The sequence below is a fragment of the Lytechinus variegatus genome, chromosome 9 (genome assembly GCF_018143015.1).
Source record: "Lytechinus variegatus isolate NC3 chromosome 9, Lvar_3.0, whole genome shotgun sequence".
NCBI lineage: Eukaryota > Metazoa > Echinodermata > Echinoidea > Temnopleuroida > Toxopneustidae > Lytechinus > Lytechinus variegatus.
This window is the reverse complement of record NC_054748.1, coordinates 11843453-11870954: the sequence shown is the minus strand read 5'-3', so window position 1 is coordinate 11870954 and position 27502 is coordinate 11843453. Positions and strand designations below refer to the sequence as shown.

Sequence of the window (27502 nt, the reverse complement as noted above, 5' to 3'; positions counted from 1 at the left end):
AACCCCTTGAAACATGTGTATATCTCACCCTGGTTTTAACAAAATGATTGAAAAAAAAATCAAGTTACCTGAAATTACATTGATCTAATAACCATATTTGTGTAAGTTTCATAAAATAGACACATATAGAGATGATTTTTCTCAATAAATTACGATTTTGAAAAATAATAAGGTACTGCTGTATTTTAGTTGCAAAAACGTACTAAATACGCCAAAACGTACTGGTTGGAAGGTCTGTTAAAGGTATTGTTTAACTTTGTGGGCAGCCGATTTAAAAAATTCTCAAACCAAGATGAAACATGTGTACAAGTGCATGCATTAGAACTAATAAACCCTGAAAACAACCATTAAAAGCTAAAACTACAAGGGAAACCCCGATTTTGTAAATAGGCGTCTTATAGACACCTAAATAGTACACATAAGTGTATGGGATGAAATTAAGATGGTGTTTCCGGTCACTTTATATTTCAATTTTTGAAACACTAAATAATCATTTTCGAACGCAATTTTTTCTGGGGTTCATTTTTGGAACATATCACAGACACAGGTGACAAGTGTGACCTTCTAGCTCAGATTTTTTAAAAGTCAAACCAATGTTAAACAATCACTTTAAGGGTAGGCTGATTGATCAACCTAAACATGGATTTTGTGTATAAAACCATGAGCAGGTACATATTTAAAAAAAGTGTGTTTGGCCCGATTCTAAAGAACCTAGTATGGACCATCTCTGAGAGCAGGGCATGAGCACCAAGTCCTCATTGCCAAGTTTCAGGGATTTTCATTACTGAATCCTAGCAATGTAGGCCAAAGCAATCCAACACACCGCTCCCCATGTAAAAACCTGATCCACTGGAACAAGGTTAATACACACTTTGTTTGACACAAAATTACAAAGATCATCATTAAGGCTTATGGGAAAAAAGCAACAAATTTGATTATAATTACACTGACAATATATCTCATGAGTTGTCTAATAGTCTATGATTGATGACCTTTAATTGCAGTTTGTAGTGAATAAATACAAAATTCATTGAATATAATGTGTGTTATTTAACACAGAATGGCAAGAGACATTGCATCATAATAATGAAATGAGAAAGACAGAGAAAAGTAGAGAATCATTATCAGCCAACCCTCCCAATATGGAGCTCTTCTTGGCTTTATATATCAAGACACAATAGCGAGTTTGGATAACTCTCTGCTGAAAATATTGGGAGAGATTGGCCTTTTGCAAAATGACAATTCTTGTAGCCTTGCAAAGTTGTCATTCGAAACAAAGCCACGTGAACCAACTACTGGAAGAAATACAACTTTTACATTTTTTCTTTCAATGTCAGCGACCATTGTTGCATATTTGTTACTTTTGTAGTTGTGTGGTTTCTTGATATTGGTTTCAAATGGTACAGGCAATTCAACAATTAGCATCGTTGCTTAGAGACAATACAGAGATTGGGAATTAGGTCGGTTTGCATGAACTCAACAGGAATAGTTGATCTGCCACATGAAACATTAGGAGTGTCGGGGCCAAGATCACAATAAATTGTAGTATCGTCATTAGCAAATCCTCTCTCTATCCCGCTTGACACAAATGAGCGAATATAATTAAGCAAATTAATGTGACGCCAGGTGTATCTACCTTGGTCTAGTGAAACTTGACAATGGTTTAAGACATGATGAAGAGTTTCACGATTGTTACATTTAGAACTTTTCTTTTCTTTGGATCTTTTTCCCCATCTACTCAGGTTGACATTTGTATTAAGAGTGTCACAAGAGGCATTGAATAAGAATTTTGCAACCCGTTCTGGTAGATTGCAAGCAAAAGTCTTCCAGGTTGTTTTGTTTCCCTCCAAAACATTAAGTTCCAGTAGTTTTCCCTGAACTACAAGGTTTTTAATGTGGGAATGCCAAAACTTGGAGACAATTTTTTTTTGCATTCGTTTTTCACCAGCTTCTTCTGTTTGACAGGAGTAGTGTTTGCATCATGAACTTCAGTCCAACCTGTTACGTTTGTGCATGTAATTGATTTTTCTGAGTCCAACTTTGCTGTGCTTGAGTTTAGAGTCGAGACAAGCATTTACTTTCACATGTCCGAGTGATCGTACCCTCACATGGGCAAGGGCATGGCATTCGAAATATAAGTCAGAAATACAAGGAATGCGCTCTCATTCTGAAGGTAACTTGTTAATTTCTTTTATCCAAGCCTCGGCAAGCTCAGGATTCTCTCTCTTCCATTTGTCTGCTGTATTCTCTTTCAACCAATCAGAGTTCTTGACGCTGACATGGAATGACCTCATCAGTGATTCAAGTGATTCATCTGATAAAAGAAGCAAAGTTTCTACAACAGTAATGAAATATAATGGTGAGTTCATTTGTAGTATCAATAATCTTAGAGGCCCAAATGACTACATGGGGTGATTCCATAGGTGTCATACGGTCCCGGAGGGGGCACTCACATATATTGGTGGTACGGGGACATGCCGCTTTGATGACCCCCTTTTTTAGACCCAATTTTCAGTTCTCTAGATACTCCGATTGACAAAAGTTCAGTTCAGAAGCTGCCCAGCCCCGCTCGCAAGACCCCGTTACGAGACATCTCAGTTCTCCAGACCTACCAAAATTGTCCAGCGCGAGCACCGCATGCGAGAGATGCACATATGTCTTCGCAACTCCCTACATAATAACTAGTAGCTGCTCTACGCATGGTGAGTGCATGCACAGCGCTATATGGTGCAACGTATTTGCAGTGCCGCGATCCCTTTCCTTAGACCCTGTTTTTCACACTGCTCGGTATATATTTAGTTCCCAAGACCCCGTAATTTTACCCTTTTCTTCAGTTCCTTAGACCCCCATTTCAGAGTTTTGTGAGGCACGCCCCCATCAAAAAATAATTTGAGTATGTAAACTCCAGACCCCCGGCATACGGTACATTTTGGCAAAAATTAAAGTTTTTGTCAATGATAAAGTAAATGTGGGTAGTGATGTGAAAAGCTGATAACCAATAAAAAGTATTTGAGTACGAGTGAATTAAAGGTGAAAATGTTGTGTGTCGTATGGGACTCAGAAACATCCAGTACAACGCGCAACATCTAATTCATCGATGGAAAGTATTTTTGTTGGTTGTCATTTTTTTTCATGACTACCCAGTAGTACTTTAATATCACCCCCAAAAATTGAAGTTCCTTGTTTGTTTGGACATCAGGTTGAAAAGTGTTGTGAAAATGACTGATTTTTCTAGCATGGAATCGCCCCATTTGGCTTTTTACAAAGAATACTGTCTTTTGTCTTAATACAGGTCCTAGGATATGACAATGAACTACTGATCATGAATATGCATGACAATGATCTAATGATCATGAATATGTAAGACAATGAACTGATCATGAATATACATGACAATGATGTTAAGAATCATATCAGACATACCTGAGCCTGAGGCTGATTGAATTCCTACAACCTCTACATCAGCAAGGTCAAAATCAAGGCCACTGGCAAGGTCATGTCCAAGGTCACCTGTCATCGCTGATCCTGTACCAGGAACATAAGTCAAACATCCTTCCTTCAGTCTCTTCAACCCTGAAAAGAATTTGAAAATTGGGAGACTGTATTCCATGAAATAGTATATAAATAATACACATCATTGAGGGCAATAGTAAGAATTATACACACAAGGTACCTCTGGTACAGTTCTAACACATTGAGGTGGAGGCAATTTCAAAGTTAATAGGTGTAATTTTGTAAATGTCAAGCTAAATGATGTGTACATGTTAGACAGTGATGTGGATCCTGATTATTTGATAAAACCATCCTCATCTCAAAACCTGTGTATTATATGTTTTATAAGACAGTGATGTGGATCCTGATTATTTGATAAAACCATCCTCATCTCAAAACCAAGACTGGTAAATAGAATTAGATATCAGTATCAGTCAATAGAATACCATAGTCAAGGGTATTTGGTGATGTGTTTTATAGGACAGTGATGTGGATTCTTATTATTTGATAAACCATCTTCATCTCAAAACATGTGCATTATTTGTTTTATAAGACAGTGATGTGGATCTTGTTATTTGACAAACCATCCTCATCTCAAAACCAAGACTGGTAAATAGAATTAGATATCAGTACCAGTCAATAGAATACCATAGTCAAGGGTATTTGGTGATGTGTTTTATAAGACAGTGATGTGGATTCTTATTATTTGATAAACCATCTTCATCTCAAAACATGTGCATTATTTGTTTTATAAGACAGTGATGTGGATCCTGATTATTTGATAAAACCATCCTCATCTCAAAACCAAGACTGGTAAATAGAATTAGATATCAGTATCAGTCAATAGAATACCATAGTCAAGGGTATTTGGTGATGTGTTTTATAGGACAGTGATGTGGATTCTTATTATTTGATAAACCATCCTCATCTCAAAACATGTGCATTATTTGTTTTATAGGGACAGTGATGTGGATTCTTATTATTTGATAAAACCATCCTCATCTCAAAACCAAGACTGGTAAATAGAATTAGATATCAGTATCAGTCATTAGAATACCATAGTCAAGGGTATTTGGTGATGTGTTTTATAGGACAGTGATGTGGATTCTTATTATTTGATAAACCATCTTCATCTCAAAACATGTGCATTATTTGTTTTATAAGAAAGTGATGTGGATCTTGTTATTTGACAAACCATCCTCATCTTAAAACCATGACTGGTAAATAGAATTAGACATCAGTACCAGTCAAAAGCAAATTTTCCTGTATGCTAAAATTAACGATTGGAAATGAGTTTCAGCCAATCACTTGATTAGGATCCATTTCATAATACATAATAAATACAGTACCGGTCAATCTAACAGGGAATCATTATGAATATTTTGAACAATAACACATACATAATTCATAATTTGCTATTCACTTTATCATAGAACTTAGAATTACATTAATGAATAAAGGATTTAAAATTTGTGATCAACCGTAAAGGACTATTATGAAAATAACAATAATAAATGCAGAATTTGTGAAGTGCAAAATAGCATACTAAGATTATCATTGAAATATTTGTAACAGAACTAGTTACATTGTGTGCAGTAAAATTTCTATACAAGTAATGGTGGAAAATGACAAACCTTCAATCAGCTCTGGCAGGGGAATGCAAAACAGAACTCGGAACCAGCCAGGCTCATTTCCATAGAAACCAGATGAAGGGAGGATTGAGACTCCACACGACAATAGGTGGCAGCAGATAGATTTTTCCTCTGTAGAGGTTGATGCACTAAGGAACTGGAGGGAAAGGGGGGGGGGGGGAGGTGCAAGATATTTGTTACGTTGTAAATTGTACATACATCAATTAATGAACTAATATGCCATTTTGATTCAAAATGTTAATATCCCAAAGATTTCATTTAAAGAGGATTGGACATACATAGAATTTTACAGAATACAAATTCCATTTTTTTAATGGCCTGCGCATCCAATATCACTGTCACTTTCAAGTTTATTTAATAAGTTTTACTATCGGCCTGTACAAACCACTCAATGCACCAACAGTGGCCTCTGTTGTAATGTGAGCAGCAATGCTTAATGCCACAATGCATTACCAGTATTCGCATCTTGGATTAATGTTTAGTATCACAATCTAAAAGATATCATTCGGCCTACTGTTAGTGCAATGTTAATGCTAACAGCGCTTCTGTGCAGCCAGTACTGATGACTATTAGATTTGCCTGAATAAAGACCCAATTAAAGATCTCATGTATAGAGTAAGACATATCCTTTGATTGGAGCTCTTAATATATTTTTCATATATTCAACACAGATTGAACCCTTCTTCTTCTTCGCTATAAGTACAGGCCAGACGTCTGGTGTATTTTCATACTGATGAACTGCAGAGTGATTGGTTTAAATAGCATCATGTAACCAAATAAATTATGTTGAAAAAAATCGCACATGAAGAAAATTTATTATGATGTGACATCAATGATGGAATAGTGCAATATTCCATCATTCCAGATTATGCAATCTCTTGGACATCTACTGGGCAAGTCCTGTGATGCAACAGTGAGGACATTAATCAGATTCCACTGGGTGGAAAGTAGGTCAATCAGCACACATAGTTACCCTTCAACGGGGCTCTGCAGCACAGTACATAGGTTTTGGGTCATATTGGGGATGAATCAATGAGGAATTTTTCTAACTTCATCAAAAGCAGAATAAAAAACAAATATAACGGGTAGTGTAGAGGATAATTATTCCTCCTTGGTTTTGCATGAATATATTCCATTTATACTTTCTCAAAGCCTGGTATATTTGCATAATATAGCATTTATAATATCTCCATAGATTAAAAGTTTGATGATGGCCAATCTGTAGTCTGCTAATAACTTGTTATGCTTTGGTTAAAGCCATGATTCACAATTGACTAATCAGACAACTGGATTATCAGACATTCTCAGAGAGAGGAATATAATTTCTACTATTACCTTCAGAGAGAGGAATATAAATTCTACTATTACCTTATTGAAATCTGCCCATATGTAGAATCCTGCAGTAGGTTTTATATAAGCCACACCCATTTCATCCAATGTTGCCATGGCGATGTCTCTTGCTTCTCTTAACCTCTCATAGCTTGTTTTGAAGTATACATTGTGAAGCCATTCTAAAGGAAACAGAGATAAATTAATTATATTCTTTACGATCAATGAAAAAGGAAAATTCAAAGTCTATTTATTTAAATCAATGCTTTGATAGAGCAGTTGCTTACTAAGTTTGTTTTCAACTACTTGCCACATGCAACTAATTGAAATTGATAGTGAGGAGCATAAAGTTTATTGATCAATGAACAGGCATAGTCCTAAAAGCATGATTGGATTAAAGTAAAGTCCATGTTCATGTTCTATGGACAAGTAAAGTAAGTAAAGTAGAATAATATATGATAGAAATTTTAAAAATGTGAAATTTACCTTTCTTTTGTAGTATGTGGGTGATTGCTAGTTGAGTGAGAGTAGATACTCGCTGATAATGTGTGATGGTTTCTACTGCTTCAAGAATAGTCTTATTCCAAGAATAAAGCACTCCACAATGACATCCATTAAAGCTAAAATCCTACATGTATGAAGAAAAAATCAATCCCAATTTTACAAATGTGATTAATCTCAAATCTTGAATCATAATCTCAGAACTTAATCTCAAGTCTTAAAACTAAATAATGTGAATTATAATCAAGTATCATCTAACAAACCAATACTGCTTACAAAAACAAAGAAGGCACATAATCTTTTTCAACCCTGTGAAATTTCAAATATTTAGATATTAGGTATATAGCACTCTCTCACAGCAGTGTTTTGATAAAGCAATTATCTTACATATTTAGGGATAATAATAACATAGGATTTGTATAGCGCACATATCCACCTTGCTCGGTGCTCAAGGCGCTCCTATATTATAAGCTAGTCTATAGATTCTGGTGTATACAGCTTTTTGAGGAATTACTTCCTGCCGGTACCCATTTACCTCACGTGGGTCGAGTGCAGCACATTGTGGATAAATTTCTTGCTTAAGGAAAACACGCCATGGCTAGGATTCGAACCCATGACCCTCTGTTTGAAATGTGAGAGTCAGAACTACTAGACCACGACGCACCTCTGATATCAGATAAGTACAGAAAAAGATTATATCTAGTAATTTGCACACCATTCCATGTCTTGGATAGGTTTTGCATCCAAAAGAAAAAAAAGACAACAGATATATTATTTTGGTCAAGCTTCCAATCAAAATAATTTCTTAAATGTAAAATTGCACAATTCATCCTGTAAAACATCTCTTGATTTCATACTAAATCTTCCACATCATAACTTCTTTAAGGCATACACATGCACATAATGAAGTTATGGATTGGAGTAGTAATAGATGGATTTGTGGGAATTACCAATACTAAAGATGTGCTACCGATACCAATACTAAAGATATTCTTTAAATAGCAAAACATCCTCATTTTGTTCTTACCTTGCCAAAAGAATATAAAAAGTGAGTTTTGTTGATGTCAGGAATCTCACTTTCTTTGAGTGATAGTATACTACAGAATGGTTTGGTATCATCATACACACTACATAGATAGATCTCATCTATAACAATATGCAGATTGTGCCTTCAGGGGAGATAAAGAAAGAAGGGAGAGGTAAATAGACAGTGTTCATTAAATGAAATTATAATCTATAAAGACTGTCTTTGCGTTGCTTTAAAAAATGTGCATTTTGGCCTGCATCTACTGCCTGTTCAATACGAGAGTGTATTCGTAAAAAGGGCCGAAATCTGACGAATATCCCATAGGCTCCTGTACAAAACTAGCATTTCAATACAAGACAATATTCAACAGTCTAGTGCGCAATACACAATGTGAACAACAATGAAATCAATGTGATACACAGCATAGAGAACAATGATACATCAGGATGACATAATGAACTACATTTAGTTGCTTTTTTACGATGATCTTGTGAAGTGAGGCCATATTATCTGATTGTGGTAAAGAGTTGCTTAATCGAATTGTTCCCACTTTTTTTTTTGGGGGGGGGGGGTTGGGATAGATAATAATTATTATACTGGATTGGTATATTTCATGGAATACCAGAAATATTCCACTCAATAGGGACAATATTCCACTCATCTTTGATTCATGGAATATTAGCCTAAACTCTTGAAATATTTCTGGTATCCCATTTAGAGCCAATAAAACTAAAACAAAATTGCTTGTTCTTCTGCCAATTTTTTGGTGATATTTTCCTTCATCAGGTAAAAATATTCTCTTCCTTCTCCTCCTACTCCTTGTTTTCTCCTCTTGTTTGGTCTTGTCTCCTTTCATCTTCCTTCTCTTTCTCATCTTCCTCCTTCCCCTCCTAATATTTTGTGTAGTGTCCACAAAACAAAGCTTTTCAAGGGAGAAATGTGGCATGTGAAGTACCATATATCTTCTTTAAGTCTGAATTCTGATCAGATTTCTTGTTGAAAACTGGCTTACATGAACAGGGTATACATTTTCACCGTGCCATTTTATTCTTCTCACTTTATCAATTTTCCCTCTCCCTCTTATTTTTTTACTCTTCCTTCTTTTCTAGCTGTTCTCTATCTCTCTCTCCCTCTCTCTAAGTGCCGTATCTGAAGATGTAGGCGATCATAGCATACCACAAATCTCTGTTCTTGGCGGTTTGAATCAGCTCCAACTCCTGCTGACCCACACCTCTCTCTGTAATCCATGCATTCAGGCTGGTCATCCAATTCATCCATATCCTTCCTCTACCCCTCTTATCCTCTATCTTCCCTGTCAATGCTAAATGTTCTCCTTTTCCTCTTTCCTATTATATTTACTTACCTTTTACAGAACTGTAGGTAGTCTATTAACTCATCCTTGGAGTAAACAGTCCCTAGTGGGTTTGTCGGATTCACAAGAAACAAAGCTTTTACTCGCTTTCCCTGAGAAAAAAAATGAAATACAATCATTGTCAAAAATACCATGGGTGAATGTAAAGGTCAAGTCCATACTAGGATAGCGTTGAATAAATAGAGAAAAATCAAACTAGCATAATGCTGAAAATTTCATCAAAATAGGAGTTGTGACATATTAGAGTTTCGCTTATTTTCCACATAACAGTGATATACACAACTCAGTGACATCCAAATGAGACAGTCAATGATGTCCCTCACTCACTTTTTCTTTTGTTTTTTGTTATTTGAATCATACAATATTTCATTTTTTACAGCTTTGACAACTTGACTGAACCATATATAATTAAAAATGCTAATTCCACATGTTCAGGGAGGAATTAATTGTTGTTCCACCTAACAATGAGAAAATTGGAATATTTCATATAATAAAATATACAAAAGGAATAGTGAGTGGATGACGTCATCAGTCTCAACATTTGCATACCAACCAGGATGTGCATATCAATGTTTAGTGAAATTAAGCTTAACTTTAAAATGTCATAACTTTCTTGTTTTACATCCAATTTTGATGAACGCTTCAGTGTTATACTTGTTGGAATTTTCTCTTTTTATTCAAATCAATTTTTGTTGGGGTGGACTTGTCCTTTATTAAAGCTGTTCATGAATTATGCATCACTTCACACACAACTGGTGATATGTTCTTGTATTTATGAAAGTTGGTAGAGCATCTGTCTCACAAGGTCGGGGGTTCAAATCCCAGCCCGTCAGACCAAAAGACATCAAAAGATGGGAGTTGCTGCTACCCTGTTTCAACAATACAAGGGATGGAGCAACATTGATCTGGCGCTGCACAGTGGCTACCAGGCCCACGATCAATTGGTCAAAACAAATTTTGGAGGATTTCTGTTTCAAACAATAAAATATTTATTATCTGATAAATCATTATTTCAAGTTCACTGTTGGTAATCTCAAGCTCACAAACAGAATTAAACATTGCAGTAAACTTAGCTTTGTCAGTTAAGATGAGTGTAAATTATCAGAACTTCATAAATTTCAATGAGCAATAATATTCACTCTACCAGGTTCTTGACGTGATTTAGACTTTGCATTCTGTATGATGAGATTGTAAATGTAATACAGCAATTTCTCCCTGATCTTACTTTCATCGTCAAAGACTTTCATTTGAAGTTGAGATGATCAGCAGATGCGTGATATCATTAATTATTATAATTGATAACACATTAGGTATTGTACTTCTGAATCCAGCTCGGTGTTGAAGATAAGTTCAGAAGCCAATTTTACATTTTCAACACCATCATCAAACTTGAAATCATAAAATGTGAGCATGGCATATTAATTAATATATAATGATAAGATATGTTATCATGGCAAAATAATATTGAATGATTTTATGTAAACTGACCTGTTTTATAGCTTCTTCATAGCTTGTTTCTAGATGATGTACTGTTAACTTGTATGGTTCATCCCCTTCTGATCTTGGCTTTATAATTAATAAAAATGATAATTAATCATTAACAATTCTATTCAAGCAACAATTATCTTTAGGTTAATATCATTTTCTTATGAATGGCTGATTTTACTGTTATCTGGTTGGAGGGAACAAAAATGCCATTTCAAAATAACCTACACTAAATAGGGTTTCATATTTTCCCTGACACAAGTAAGCAACTTTAAATGTACACACCTGATTGGCTAACGATAAAAAATTAGCCAGTGAAATTTACTGATTAAACATTTATGAAGCACTTCCTTCTTTTTGACTTGCATACTGAAGCTAGAAAATAATGTAACATGACACAAGATGATTGATAATTGCCAATTTGCAAATGTAAATAGTAATTTAATATTTCACTGCCCACATATAAAATAAGATTTGAATATTCCTTAAATCAACAAAAATTATTTTCTTATCATACATGCAGGATATATCAAATATATGCAAGTAGAAATAACATATTTAAACTACATAACCTATTATTACAATAATATCATGATCAGTTTCAATGAAATAAGCTCTCAGGTCCCATTGTATAGAAGGGTCTTGGTTTATGATGCGCTATATGAGGCCTGAGGCTCCTTTAACAAATCGATTATAAACTGCTGACATTATTTAATTCACTTTTAAACATTTTTTTGTATAATGACATAAAATACTATATAATTTATAAACAATGTCATTTGTTTGTTTAACCCTATATAGCCCGGGGGGGGGGGGGGGGGGGTCCTAAAAGGCCCCCCTCGACATTTTTCGCGATAATTTCTAAATGCAAAAAAATAATACGCTGAAATTTCATGACTTTTTTCTTTCACATCTCCCGCACATTTTGAGACCCTGTTTGCGAAAATCGGGGGTGTACTTGCGGAGATATAGCACATATTCGTGACCAATGTCACTGAAAATGGCAATTTCCATTGACTTTTGAGTGTACAATGTATGGGTTTTACAAGAAATGTTGTCAGATGAATGTTTTTTTTCTGTTTTTTCCTCACATAACCTTCTTTTGGGCTATCACCAACTATTCTAGATTAAAAAAAACAATAAAAAATAGAGATTTCAAAACAAAGAAATACATAATAAATTAAAAACAAAGAAATACATAAGAATTTGGAAACACGGAAGGAAACAAGAATATTATCACGAAAAATTAGCATATGCGCATAATTAATTACTATTATAATCTAATAATTATACAATTTCAATACAGTTGAGTGAGCTGTCTTTTAGATTACATGACTGGCTACTAACATGCTTGATTCCATTGCATTTTCTCAAAAAATGGGGGGAAAACTACAAAAAAATGAAAATTCCTTGAAAAAAATTGAATATTTGCATAATCAATTAGATAAATAAAAAATGATAATAAATATCACAAATTTGACAACGCATTCTTGTAAAATACATAATGAGACACCCACACACCAAATTTGGTCGCAATCGGTCGATAAACGGCCGAGATCTGATGGGGGGGGTCTAATAGGCCCCCCCATTATTCAAAATAGCCCGGGCTATATAGGGTTAAATGGATAACTAACATATGCTTGCAGGTACATTATTAAAGAGGGGCTATGCAATTTCAAAATAGCCCAGGCTATATAGAGTTAAATGGATAACTAACATATGCTTGCAGGTACATTATTAAAAAGGGGTTTCATACAGCACGTCATAATAAATTGGCGACACAAAAGACATTCCTTGCAAAGACCCTTTCGTGCAATCGGCCCCTGAAGTCTTATTCAATAATAACAAAGTATACCGAAATTAACTATATTTTTTTCAGTGATATTTCACTTTAATACCTTGCTTGATAAATGAACAGGATGAATATTGACATTAGGTCTCAGAGCTACATCTCTCATTATACCACCGTACATAGGCGATGGAGACAGTATGGTATCTGCAAAGAAAACAATGAATAAAAATTTCAGGTTTGTTTGTAAACATGAAAATTTAAAATAAAACAATAATCCTGATTTTATTCAAAAAAATTAGCACTTGTGATCAATGCCCCAATTGGTCACGAGGTTGATTTTTACATTTGACTGCTACAATGATTATTATCGATAAAACAAACCATATTTAATAGTTAAGTTATAGGCCATGCAGCATAACCTGTTTCATGGAAAACATCTATTTACCTCCTTCATCACATAATGTGTATGCTATGACATCAAGAAGTGCAGTGAGACCATTACAAATACGAAGCTGTAATTCAAACAAAGAGAGGCAGAGAGAGAGAGACAGACAGAGAGGATAGGGTAAGTGCAAGAGAGAAAGAGAGAGGGGTGAAAAGACATAATCATAGATTTATTTCAGAAGAACACACTTAAATCAACACTAGACACACACAAATACACAAGATAAATATTTTCTTATCCTATGTGGAGAGTACGTCAAATCCTATCATTATGAGCAAACATCTTTTCAAAGGTTTCATAACAATAATAATATTAACAATGTTCTTGTTCAGCGCATATCACATGCGCTCTAAGCTGGAGCAAGTGAAGCATTTCATGTCTTCAAGAATGAATCCTAAAGGAGAATTATTTATTTCACCTGGGTTGACAGCATCACAGTAATGAATTTCTAATGGTGAAGAGGAAAATTTGAACCATGAACCTCTGATTATACAAACCTTATACAATTATTCTGTGATTTTTCTAATTTCCCTATTGCTTAAAACTGGAGATTCTTTTAAAAATCAATTACCTTGTCAGGGTCAATATCTTGTGGTGAATTAGTGTGTTCTTTAAAGAAGTCCGCTGTGGCTTTTCTAAATGCTGGCATACCCTGACAATCTTGGTAAAGTAGAAGTGTAGCACCATCATACTCAGACAAATCAAGGCTCTTCACCTGTCAAAAGTAAACATTTTCGTTAATGGATTAAAATGATTTCAATAACATTCATGATTACGAGATCTCGAAATTGCAAAAGTCACTCACAGGTCCAGTGGTTAGAGCATTGGACTCATATTTGCAAGATTGTGAGTTCGAATCCCACCTCTGCCATTGTCTCCACTTTGATAAAACAAGCATCACGCGGTTCAATATAGCAGCAGTGCTGACTTTGAATACTACTCTAACTCGCACAAGATGTTCAGTGATACATGGTTACTCTTATGTCCACTTTTTATGAACTAGACCAATAAACTTACAGAGATATGATGGTTATTCAACAAACAAGTGGAATGCCTCTGGCCGTCTCACCTGCATCACGCGGTTCAATATAGCAGCAGTGCTGACTTTGAATACTACTCTAACTCGCACAAGATGTTCAGTGATACATGGTTACTCTTATGTCCACTTTTTATGAACTAGACCAATAAACTTACAGAGATATGATGGTTATTCAACAAACAAGTGGAATGCCTCTGGCCGTCTCACCTGCATCACGCGGTTCAATATAGCAGCAGTGCTGACTTTGAATACTACTCTAACTCGCACAAGATGTTCAGTGATACATGGTTACTCTTATGTCCACTTTTTATGAACTAGACCAATAAACTTACAGAAGGTGGTTTCAGACCGCCTCGAAGTTCGCCAGTTCCAGGTATTCTCTGATCGGGAAATTTACCCCGATCAGAAAATACCAGGTATTTTGGTAATGTGAAAGCAAACTACGCGTAATCTCCCCGAAAGAAAATACCCGCTAAATAGTAGGTACTTGGCGAAATTACGAGAACTTTCGTGGGGATTTTTCCAAGGTCGCAGGTATTTTGGCGATGTGAAAGCAAATTACGGGAACTTTTATCCCAGCGTGTCGTTGGGCGCGGCGGCGTGGGTGGCTGCTGGGCTCGTGATTTTGAATCTCCCGCCTTGCCTGCTTATCAGACCACACTGCGCATGCTCGTAACTTCGGGAACTTATCCCGAAGGATGTGTTTCGGGGCGGTCTGAATGCAGGAATAATTAACGAGTATTTTTTAGCTTTAAAAAGTTCTCGTAATTTAACGGGGATTCTTGTGATCGAGGCGGTTTGAAACCGCCTAGAGATATGATGGTTATTCAACGAAAAACCCCAACATGGCCAAAGTTCATTGACCTTACATGACCTTTGACCTTGATCATGTGACCTGAAACTCGAACAGGATGTTCAGTGATACTTGATTACTCTTCATGTATGTACAAGTTTCATGAATCAGATCCATAAACTTTCAAAGTTATGATGGTAATTCAACAGATACACCCAATTCGGCCAAAGTTCATTGACCTTTGACCTTGGTCATGTGACCTGAAATGCGCACAGGATGTTCAGTGATACTTGATTACTATAATGTCCAAGTTTAATGAACTAGACCAATAAACTTTCAAAGTTATGATGGTAATTCAACAGATACCCCCGATTCGGCCAAAGTTCATTGACCCTAAATGACCTTTGACCTTAATCATGAGACCTGAAACTTGCACAAAATTTTCAGTGATGCTTGATTACTATTATGTCCCAAGTTTCATGAATCAGATCCATAAACTTTCAAAGTTATGATGGGAATTCAACAGATATCCCCAATTCGGCCAAAGTTCATTGACCCTAAATGACCTTTGACCTTGGTCATGTGACGTGAAACTCATGCAGGATGTTCAGTGATACTTGATTAACCTTATGTCCAAGTTTCATGAACTAGGTCCATATATTTTCTAAGTTATGATGACATTTCAAAAACTTAACCTCAGGTTAAGATTTCGATGTTGATTCCTCCAACATGGTCTAAGTTCATTGACCCTAAATGACCTTTGACCTTGGTCATGTGACATGAAACTCTAAAAGGATGTTCAGTAATACTTGATTAACCTTATGGCCAAGTTTTATTAACTAGGTCCATATACTTTCTAAGTTATGACGTCATTTCAAAAACTTAACCTCAGGTTAAGATTTGATGTTGACGGCGCCGCTGCCGTCGGAAAAGCGGCGCCTATAGTCTCACTTTGCTTCGCAGGTGAGACAAAAACCCTAAGAGTAATATACATGTATGTTGTCTATAAGGTCGGCCATTATGACTGATTAACCTAAGCATACACTGTTTTCTAGGTTATTGGTTATACAATAGTTTCACGTTTACCAGCAAAATGCTGTCCCGCCAAATTCCTACGGGAGTTACTCTGGAAAGAGCTTGAGAGTAATGCAAAAGTATAAATTGAACAGGACCCAGTTACACAAAACTTGATATGTACCTTGACTTATATGATCAATGGGTAAAGCCAAACTGGAAATGAGACCAAAATGAGCTAAATTACACTTAGACAAAATGGTTATTACACCAACTGGTTGTAGACAAACTAGCTTGCTATACAGTATAGGATTAGACCAAATTGAAAGTAGACTAAGTGGGTGTTGACCAAGTGAAAATGCACCTTCCCATCATACCTGTTCAAGCATGAGGTCTCCACACAATCTGTTCTGTGCTGATGTGAGAGTGATGATTCCCTGTAAATAAACAAGATAGAAAGTGTGATACTGGACTACTATTTATATAGGAAGCTTGATGTTCCTTCTATGAAATTGAATATAGGCCTACCTATTTTTTTAAATATAATTTTCAAAATGAATTTGAACTCCAGGCTGAATATAGCATGATTTTCAAAGAGAGTAAAATATGACAAGGAAAATCAGAAACAGAGAAGCAAAGTTATGGACTTATGAACTTTTGCACAATTTTGGTGACACAATTTTATGCATGTCTTCATGAATATACAAGCAATGAGCAAGTTACTGATGTCATCTGCTGACTTGTTCATTTATATTTCAGTATTTGATTGAAATTATATTTATATACACACCTTGAGTGACATAAGATTTAGTTCTGGAAGCAAGAACTTCAGTTCCTCTATGTCCAGCTCCTGACCCATTATTCAATATTTTTCGCCATAATTATGAAAATAGGATTGACTAATTTTAATGACTAAGATCGTTGCTGAAGAAAATCTTGTTTAAAGGGAGACCTGTTATACACATATATGTGAATTTATGAAATAATAATGATTTCATGTATGGCAGTGAGTCCAAACTTTGTGCGTGTCCATACTTTGCAGACGGTCATTATCTAAAAAATACTATTCAATAATTATTCAATATCTTTAAAATCTATCATCATTAACATGAAAAGTGACCTAACCTTACCCACTACCGTAAGCTTCTTTGGGATGAGTTCAGTATTCATGAAATTATTGACAAAAAAGTCTTCAAATATGTCACCGTTAGCACCATTTCCAATAAAATCTGAACTCTTCCACAAGTATCCCCATAACATCATTACATGCATATCAAATATGTGAGGAAAACGTGGTACTGACCGATTCTATAGCACTTTGCCATCTATCTGATATAAATATCTTACCTTTTGAGGTTGAGTTTTTGTTAAAAAATACTTACAGTATCTTGCTCCCTCTATTAATATATCTCCCTCATTCCTTAAAGGACAAGTCCACCCCAACAAAAACTTGATTTGAATAAAAAGAAAAAAATTCAACAAGCATAACACTGAAAATTTCATCAAAATCGGATGTAAAATAAGAAAGTTATGGCATTTTAAAGTTTCGCTAATTTTCAACAAAATAGTTATATGAACGAGCCAGATACATCCAAATGAGAGAGTTGATGACATCACTCACTCACTATTTCTTTTGTATTTTATTATATGAAATATGAAATATTTTTATTTTCTCATCATTGTCATGTGAAATGAAGTTTCATTCCTCACTGAACACGTGGAATTCCATTATTTTAACATTTTGTGCTTCAGGCAAGGAGGTCCTAATCGTCAAATTCGCAAAAATTGAAATATTGTATAATTCAAACAATAAAAACTTAAGAAATAGTGAGTGAGTGACATCATCGACTCTCTCATTTGGATGTAACTGGCTCGTTCATATCACTATTTTGTTGAAAATAAGCGAAACTTTGAAATGTCATAACTTTCTTATTTTACATCCGATTTTGATGAAATCTTCAGCATTGTGCTTGTCTGATTTTTCTCTATGGATTCAAATCAACATTTCTCCGAGGTGGACTTGACCTTCAATTAATAACCTGTTTTTCTACGATTTTAAAAAGATCTTCTTTTATCTTTCAGTCTCTTGTAAAATCAGCTAAAATGCTCGCGAATCTGCTCTACAATGACCCCTTTTGTGAATTTGCATGTGACAATACAAGGGTTGGTAGTGAAATGGTTTTCTCATAGGCAGACACTGAAAAGTTGTCATCGAAATTCTTAATTGAACAAATGATACTTAATCAGTGTATAATTCGCATATGTATGTTTGCAAGAATAATGATGAAAAGACTAGGATTTACTGAAACAATTTCCATTTTATGTGTGTCAAATATTCAGATAACTAAGCAGTCCAATCTCAAGTTATAACATAACAGAATCTGGATGATGAGGTGAAGATTACCGAAATTCGGCACTACGCCGTCAAAGGATTCGACAACTGGCAGGATGCGATGGAAAGTGAGATGATGAAATTGGAGAGGGATGGTAGAGAAAGACTTGCTGACAACATCAACAAGCTCAGTCAATCCCTACATCCGTGTTTGAAATGTGACTGTTCATCTGGATTTGATGGTAGTTCAAGATCAATAGCAATGAATGAGCGAGCGACATTTGAGTAAACTTGAAGGGAAGCTTGGTTCAAGATTGGCCGATTTTGAAGAGAGAAATGAAAAGAAACTTAACAAGAGTGTCGGCGCAGAGACATATTTAAAAACAGATTCACCATCGAGGAAGCATGGGATGGAAAGAAAACGGTCAGTTGATACGCAGACGACGCCCCCAAAATTTTCGCTTATTAATATTGCCAATTTTTCCCATTCGTTATGTACACATGAATATTCATTTATCATCTTATTTGCATATTATAATTATGCTAACAAGAACAACAAATATGAAATTAAAGAACAAGTCCACCCCAACAAAAAGTTGATTTGAATAAAAAGAGAAAAATACAAGAAGCATAACTATGATTAGACCAAAAGCTTCAGTCTCTGTATTTTGGTTGTTCCGCTGAACTATGTTGGCTCCACTCACCATACATGAATGGGGATTACAGTAAAATGTCAGAAATTGTTGAATAAATCCCCAGAAACGACGGTTATTCCTGTCTAAACCATGATAACAAATTAACATGGAAAATTTCATCAAAATCGGATAAGTAAACAAGGAAGTCATGACATTTTTAAGTTTCGCTTAATTTCACAAAACATCCTGGTCGGTATGCAAATGAGGAGACTGATGACGTCATCCACTAACTATTTCTTTTGTATTTTATTATATGAAATATTCTAGAAGTAGAAGAGACTATCAGCATCGCCATGTCATTTCACACAGCTTCCTGCTCGCTCCCGCATTGCGGTACTTGCGCGATACCTGCGCCGACACTCCGGGGTGCCAAGGTGTGTAAGTACCGCTAACTTAACGCAAGGCTCCAGAGCTGGCTAAGTCATAATCAGAAAAATAATCATTAAAAAATTATATTTACCCTCGGATTTCCGGTGGAGTGGTATCTGTTTCTTTGTGCTTCATAAATATATTCAAATGGATGAGAAACAGAGACTATGCGTCTCATTCTTTCAGAAATATCTTCCATCGTCTGTCGTCTTCGGACTCTTCGATTGTTTCCAAATTTCGCGTGACAATTTAACTATGGAACGCCATCTACGAAGATGATGCTGCTGTGGTTCAACATGAACAGTACGCTATACGGGGTTCGAATCCCTGCAAAAACTCCGGTGTTGATTTAACACCAGCCCGGAATCTATATATGTCCACACCAGAGAGGTGTTAAACAACACCAGTTTTGGTATAAGTCTAACACCAGATAGGTGTTTATGCAACATCAATTAGTATTAAAGCAGGATCGGTTTGATCCAACCGGTGTTGTTTCAATACTTAATTCTCTGCACTGCAAAAACTCCGGTATTGCTTTAACACCAGACCGGAATCTATATATATCCACACCACACCAGAGAAGTGCCATCAGTTTGGTGTTGGTCGAAAACAGCATCGATTTGATTCCAAACTGATGTTTTTTCAATACTTATCTGGTGTGGATATATATAGATTCCGGTCTGGTGTTAAATCAACACCAGTTTTGGCATAAGTCTAACACCAGATAGGTGTTTATCCAACACCAATTAGTATTAGTATTATTAAAGCAGGATCGGTTTAATTCAACCGGTGGTTTTTTCAATACTTAATTCTCTGCACTTCAAAAACTCCGATGTTGATTTAACACCAGACCGGAATCTATATATATCCACACCAGAGAAGTATTGAAAAAACATCAAATCGATGCTGTTTTCGACCAACACCAAACTGATGGCACTTCTCTGGTGTGGACATATAGATTCCAGGCTGGTGTTAAATCAACACCAAAGTTTTTGCAGTGTGCACTTGCCTGTTATATTGCTTTTCGCACCTTCCCGAATGATGTCAGTCCCTAAATCAAAGATTTTTTTTTATATTGATGAAAAAAAAGAGGATATCGTCCAAATATCGTCCGGATGACGCAACAAGACTTTAGATTTTACAACGCTGTTCTTTCCTTTCAAATTTGTTCACTCATTGATTTACCCAGATCCTAGATCGTATATACAACCACTTCGTCTATTACCATTTGGTCTAAATTGCAATTTATTTAATTTAGCTTTTGGTTTTCTTTGCCTTGGTTTGGTTTTATTTTCCGTATAAAAATCCAAATAAATTGTTTAAAATGAATAATTACAAACATGAATTTATCCTCATAACTTAAAAAGACTCTGATACGGATGGCCTCCCCTATATTCAGAGCTATATGGCCCTATTCTTTCTAGAGCTCATTTACCATTTTGTCTAATTTCCAATAGGCTCTTTTCGACTGCTATCCACTTGGTCTAAATGACAAGATGATCAGTTTATGAACCAAATTTTCACTGAAGAAAAGTTCAAATAGTGAGTATTCGAAGTGGAAGTTAGCCTAACTTGGCATTAAAATTTAGCCGAAGTGGGTATGAGACAACTCGTATTATGAACCCGATCAATTAAACCAAATGCCTAAACTAACATGATACCCCATGCATCATTATATAATAAAAGCGTAATTTATATCATATTTGTATGATTTATTCGCCGATGTCGCAATTTCAAATATATATAAATTAATGAGTCAGCACAATAGTCAAGATAACAAAATAAAGAATATCTTGCCATCTCGTCATATAAAAGTCGCATGGCGCTCTTTCATGGCAGGCAGCACCGGACCGCCTGTTGCAACATAAAGGAATTAACTATAGTGACTAAATATTTGTCAAAATATTTTTAAAAATCAACAATTATTTTAGGGCTTGCAGAAAGTCGAACATAAAGACATTCAATAGGAAATACTATTATTGGATATTAACATTTTCAACTTTGTTTTTCTGTCAAAACAAAATAATAGGTATTAAAGGAAATCGTATAGGCCTAATCGTTTGAATGATTTCACCACGTTGACAACCCTCCACCCGTCCTCCTTTCCTTCTTCTTTCTCCACTTTCTTTCTCTCCCTCCCCTCTTTCTTTCTTACTAAAATGCCAATTATACAAACTTGTCACTGTTTATATCTGTGCAAGGCTTTTATAGTACTCCTTTAAAATATATTTTTGTCAGTAGCAGATAAATGTAATGATGTATCAATATTATGATCTATCATCCACTCTGAGTATATAACGATACACGATTAGTTAAGAATGTAAGGGGGTTCGAAGTCATCAAGTTTGATGCGTTTATCCTTCTCAGAATGTTCCCAATCTGCTTTTCGTTCTGTGCAGTGTGGTATACAGACGACGTTATTTCTTGTTTTGGCTTTCATTTCCAAGATAATGTCATGAAATGAGAGCAGATCACTAAAAGCAAAATTTGAACATCAACCTCCTTAAATTAGGATAAGGATCCAGGATTAAGGATTGTTCTTATAACAAGTTTTGTTCTCAGATTGGCAATAGAAATTCCTCCTAATTTCGTTTATTGCTATCAGTGCAGTATTCATGGTTTACAGTCCTAGCAATTCCTCCTCTCTACATCCATTAACCATGCATGGTGACCAATTCGAAATTTAGTGATTCAGTCGACAGCTATAGTTAGGTCGACATGTCTTTCTTCCACAGCAACAATTAATTATTGAAGAGAATGTAGTTGACAGAAAATCCCGTTCATAAGTTCAAGAAAATGCACCGCCCAGCACCATCTATTTTAAAAGTGTATGGCTTGATTTTCTTGACCTGAAACACAATTAGAAATTCACATTATTAATATGAGTAAGAATGATTTCGATCATTTCAAAATTCAAAAATAATGTTAAATGATAATCAAAACTTGTTCAAATATCCACACTCCAAACTGTGTTAATTTTGTAAGTAAAGGTTCAATTAAAAAGAAATGCTCCGGACAAGCCATGCAATGACCTGTATTCTTTCAAGTAATCATTATGCATTTGAACGTTAACTGTTTGAAGATTACTTACCATGAAGTAAAATACTTTCAGCTGCTTTATTTCCTCATGTTATAGTGATGAATTTGCAGATTTCCCAAGGCAAAGATTCAGTTCAGCGGAATTTATCCGGTACATGGTTGCTAACATCATCGCACATGACTGAAACCATGGAAACCATTGGTTTTTATCTACTTCAGAAGAATCTCTTATCTTTGTAGATGATGACTAATGCTTCTTTTTGTTGTTCCTACAAATCAAAAGAGTAATGTAAATTATACACGTTGTTAGTTTAACAATTCATATTCATTCCATTTTATTGCACAAAATACTAATATCTAGACATAAAAAAAATCGGTAAAAACAATAAATTTTTGATAACATGCAGTTCTTAAATTAACACTTTTTTTTATTTTTATATTGATACTTCTACTTAATCCATAATTGACAGCTAATGAAAGCTATATACTCACCAATAGTTCGAATTTAATCTTTTTTTCAGGAACAAGGGTAAGGCCATATTATGTTGGTCGGATGGCACCAACCTGGTTCCTAATCCAGGCCTTTCTTCTGAAACATCTTACTTCCAATAAGCTAATTGCATCAGTCCTGATCTTAAAGCAGTCACCAAGCAAGTCATTCAGGCAAACATTTATTCTCCGTCCAAGTGATTTTGTTCATGGAAAATTCTTCACGACGTCGGTCTATTTGAAATGAAAAAAAGAAAAGAAAAGACTACGTTCATATACTGATATGTGTGATTTTTCGTGTTTTCCATTATTATTTGAAAGCAAGAGACAGATAAACAATAAGTAAAGTACAGTAAATTTAAGCTTGTTTCAGATACCGATAAGTCGAAAGTCTGATAAATTATATGAACATTATAGTTTGTTTATCCCAATCATTATTTTACGTTTTATTATGCAAATACTTGGTATTTTTTTTATAAAGAAGGAAAACTTCCCGAGCAAATTAATTACTTCAAACTCCATTGATTCTTTGACTGCTTACATTCATCATGCTTATAATTTTTCTTATTAGATTTACAAACCTTGGGAATACCTTCGTCTGTTTCTTAGATGACCGTTCTAGTCACAGTGGATGTTGATATTGTCATCATCACCATAGTCCCCTCCTTACATCTCCTCCTTCTTGTCTTCCTCTTCGGGTATCTCCCTTCTCAATATACTCCACCTTCTCCCCTCCAATATATATCCCCTCCTCCTCGGTCTGCATCTTGTGTTCTCACCCCTTCTCCCTTTGTCTACGCATCCCCCTTCTCCCCCTCCTCCCCCTTCTCCCTCTTCTCCTCCCTCTTCTCCAAGGGGACACCTGTGATCATGCAGTTGATGACGTCCCAGAGATCAGGATGACCTACACACACAAAACAGACAAATTTAAAATAACGACTAACTATAAGTATTGATTATAACACCGTTTATATACCATGGCAATATATTATTCACCAATGTGATTCCTGTGTCTTATCGGACAAGAAAAATTAATAATTGACATCACTAGTATTCCCAATTTCTTCTATCGGTTTGTAGTCGAGAGTGATCCAAATTAGAGGACAAAAATAAGAAAATGCATTAAATGCGCACTCCTTTATCTCTTTTTTATTTATTTATTTTCATCTATTAATTTTCTTCCTTGTCAAATATTTCGGAGACGAAGTTGCTGCCACTTTGTGCTTTTAATTCTATATACATATTTTACATTTATTTTACTTATCTATTTATTAGTGATTTTTTGCTTAGGATAGGAATGAGGGTCCTTAATGATCTGTATCATTATCCTTCACCGACCTGATGGGGTATGATCTCCCGTTTCTTTATCATTGACCACGGTGCAACCCGCTTCGACGTCCTTCTCATCCTTATTCTCTCCCATCACGATGTCATGTACGACCTGGATTCCTGTTTGGTAGATGTTATCGCATGCATTCCAGATGTCATCAAAGATATTAAACTGGAAGTCACGATAATTATCTAGATGTGTAATTAGGAAACAATCAAATAAACAAATGAATTCATTTAAGAATGACTGATGTTACTATAAATATATTTCACTGAATAAATGACTTTTTTAATGAAGAATTGAGAAAAAAACAATTAGGTGGATTGATAAAAGAAACTTTATACGATTATTTTGATGATTATTTTCATTTATTTACTTTTATTTTTATTTCCTTTTGATATTATTATTTTTTATGGGGGGGGGGGCTTGATTTCAATAAATTTGAATTGCTTTTGTATTCATCTACCCATAGTTTTTCACTTCCTTCCTTCTTTTTATTCTTCTTCTTCTTCATTCTTTCCTTCCTTTCTTTCTTTCTCTTCCTTTTTTCTTCTTTCTTCCTTTTTTTTCTCTTTTCTTTTTCTATCTATATTTCTTTCTTTCTTTTCTCATCCACTACTTCTCATTGTCCTCTTTGTCATTATTCTTCTCTTGCACTTTCAATTTTTCCTATTTCTTCATTTTCTCATTCCTATTTTCAATAATTCAAATAAACAAACCTAAGAGAAAACGATCTCCTGTCTCTCTCTCCTCGTCGACGTCCTTATCATCCTCACTTGTGACGTCAATTCCCTCTGATGTACTTAAGGGAAAGATGGTGTCTTCATCTAATCAGAAAAAAAAAATCATTTCATTTTGATACTTTATCACCGAGTGACGTACAAATTATAATTGTAATGAAACCTGTCGTTTATTTCCACATTTAAAATGTGAAATTTGAGACACTAACACACACCCACATGTCAACACAGAGAGAAGAAATTCGGAAGAAGCAGGAGCAGAACAAGAGAATGAGCGATAGAGACAGAGGAAGAATTACGAGGGCAAAGAAAAGACAGAAGGAAACAGAAAAAATGAAATTCTCCATAAAATCTTTATAATTCGCGCTCAGAGTCGCTCACCTGACCAATCAGCGTCCATGATATTTGTATTCTGGTCAAGGACACACCCCTTGACCATCACTGACTCTGAGCTGGACTCATCATCCGTCTCCTCGCCTAGGTTCTTAGCCTCTTTATGAACGTTGACGGTATCTAAATTAAAAATGATAAAGAAAGATTAGTTCACAACTATGATATCAAAATGTAAAAATAAAATTGTCACCTCTTGTGACAAAAGTATGGGGTAGAATCTATTCATCGACTTCATCATCATTCTCTTTCTTTCTCTCCCTCCCTCAACATCCCTTGAAATGATTCCCATTCCTTTTTCCTTTCCCTGGATCTCTTATCAAGGAAATTCAACCTTCATGATTTCATTCTCACCTGTGCTCTCATACCGTTTTATTTCTTTCGTCTCTTTCTCTATTTTTTACAAGTTAATCAATATTGCACCGAAGTGTAATATTGCAAAATTATGTATTGAAAATTGCGACTAATTAACTTACACATATCCTTTGAATACTCAAAGCCGGATACTGAGCTCTTGTCATCACCGATGTTCGATTCAACATCAGCATCATAATGATCATCGTAAAAATTGACGTCAGATAAAATCGATACGTCATCTTCCTCCTCGTCCTTGATGAATCGATCTTTTAGAGAGAAAAACGGGAAAAATACAAATTTTAATCAAAAAAATATATTTTTATTCTACTTCTTTAACTTCTTTCTCCCTCTTCGTTTTTTTCTTCTTCATCTTCTTTCTCCATCCTTCTCTTCTCCTTCTTTCTTCTTCTTTTTTTGAATGTCTTCTTCTTTTTCTTCTCCTTCTTCTTCTCCCTCTTTTTGACATGAGACTTGAAAGTCGCCTGAAAATCCGGCTGTCAATTTGTTTAACACAAATGAGTGAACGATCATTGTCCACTATTGAAACTTACGATAGGACAAGAAGTCTTGTGCAGAGACAATCACGTCCCTCGGATATGACGTAGAAGGCTGGTCCTCCTCAGCCCTGGGGCTCATTTCAGGCATCAAGGTCTGATGGCTGTCTTGGCTGAGAATAGCTGGAGCAGACCAAGACTGTCGGAGTGACTCGATGGTCATGACTGAGTGGATGGATGTGGCAGATTGGATGGAAGTAACTGATGACTGATCAAAACTGACCCGGAATATGTCCCCAGTGTCGTCATCACTGCAGATATCTTCATCCATATACTGCAATTCCTTCAAAGTTGAATTGGTTATAACATTTTGTTAAACTTTATTTTAATAACTTGCTATTTTTTAGGGCAGTGGTCCACTCTCGCATTATTGAATAATATTTTACTTGACTATAAAAGCCGTCTGGAAGTAATCCATGATTGAAAGTAGGAATTATAGTCGCTGGAATCGATTTCATCATTATTGTTTATCAACTCAGCTCTCTTCCTCTCGCCCCCTTTCTCTCCCTCCCCTCCTTCTAACCCGTCTCCCTCTTGCTTTCTCTCCCCATCTTCACTCCAAAAAATAATTGTTTAAAATAATGATTTTGTTAGTGAATGACCATGTGCGACAGAGAAAGTAGTACAATTATGCTAGCTTCTATAACCAGTAATCAATATTAATTTTGATCATTAATGTAAAGGTCGGACACATCATTCCTTAATAAAAGAAAATATTGTCAAATCCCTTTAAGAGTGCAGAAACTTTATTTTTCATTGTCTGGTATAACACCCCGTCCTTGCAAAAATATAAATTTTGGTGATTTGAATCTTGCACTTCTAAATTCAGTTCTACTCATACATAAACATTAAAATTAGTTGTTGTGAAACGAAATCTAAATTAATTTCCTCTGTCTCTGTTCTTTTTATCAAATCACCTTTATACGTTTGACTGATAGCATATATTGTTATTTAATTTAATTGAATGGAAATGTCAATTGGCAAGACCCGCGACAAATACTACAAAACTTAAAAAAAAAGAAGGTAGCAGAGCTATAGTGTACGTATATAGGGGGATAAAATCATGAACATTTTAATAAAGCTATACACAGAAGAATCAAATCAAACAACATGTTTATCATCACCGTATAGTCTATGAAATTACGTTAAAAATATAAATAAATGTTTCCCAAATGCAAATAATAATCTTAAATTAAAACAAAAATGTTGTTACAATGACGGGTTCAACAAATTTTGCGTTTTACAGTGTAGAAAATTAATATTCAT

General features: G+C 35.2%; 2 protein-coding genes across 2 annotated transcripts; both read right to left on the bottom strand.

Annotated features, from left to right (window-relative positions):
- Positions 1-1235: 1235 nt before the first annotated feature.
- Positions 1236-19878, bottom strand: LOC121421374 (probable inactive 1-aminocyclopropane-1-carboxylate synthase-like protein 2). Its single transcript, XM_041616072.1, has 13 exons — positions 19429-19878; positions 16319-16378; positions 13667-13810; positions 13096-13162; positions 12757-12854; positions 10862-10939; positions 9365-9465; positions 8002-8143; positions 6960-7101; positions 6513-6655; positions 5127-5280; positions 3424-3573; positions 1236-2314 (listed from the first exon to the last, which is right to left on the bottom strand). Exons 1-13 carry the CDS (start codon positions 19534-19536, stop codon positions 2163-2165), a joined length of 1539 nt encoding a protein of 512 aa, XP_041472006.1. The 5' UTR covers positions 19537-19878; the 3' UTR covers positions 1236-2162.
- Positions 19879-23659: 3781 nt separating this feature from the next.
- Positions 23660-26512, bottom strand: LOC121421808. Its single transcript, XM_041616608.1, has 6 exons — positions 26234-26512; positions 25802-25948; positions 25317-25448; positions 24915-25022; positions 24204-24386; positions 23660-23769 (listed from the first exon to the last, which is right to left on the bottom strand). Exons 1-6 carry the CDS (start codon positions 26505-26507, stop codon positions 23660-23662), a joined length of 954 nt encoding a protein of 317 aa, XP_041472542.1. The 5' UTR covers positions 26508-26512.
- Between the last annotated feature and the right edge of the window lie 990 nt (positions 26513-27502).

Coding starts and splice junctions, on each gene's coding strand:
- LOC121421374 (XM_041616072.1), bottom strand. CDS start 19,536: ATGGAAGATATTTCTGAAAGAATGAGACGCATAGTCTCTGTTTCTCAT. Junction 16,379..19,428: donor ACTCCACCGGAAATCCGAGG/GTAAATATAATT, acceptor GTTTATTTACAG/GGAATCATCACTCTCACATC. Junction 12,855..13,095: donor CACATTATGTGATGAAGGAG/GTAAATAGATGT, acceptor TTTTCTTTGCAG/ATACCATACTGTCTCCATCG.
- LOC121421808 (XM_041616608.1), bottom strand. CDS start 26,507: ATGGATGAAGATATCTGCAGTGATGACGACACTGGGGACATATTCCGG. Junction 25,949..26,233: donor ACAAGACTTCTTGTCCTATC/GTAAGTTTCAAT, acceptor TCTCTCTAAAAG/ATCGATTCATCAAGGACGAG. Junction 23,770..24,203: donor GGGAGATCATACCCCATCAG/GTCGGTGAAGGA, acceptor TTGTGTGTGTAG/GTCATCCTGATCTCTGGGAC.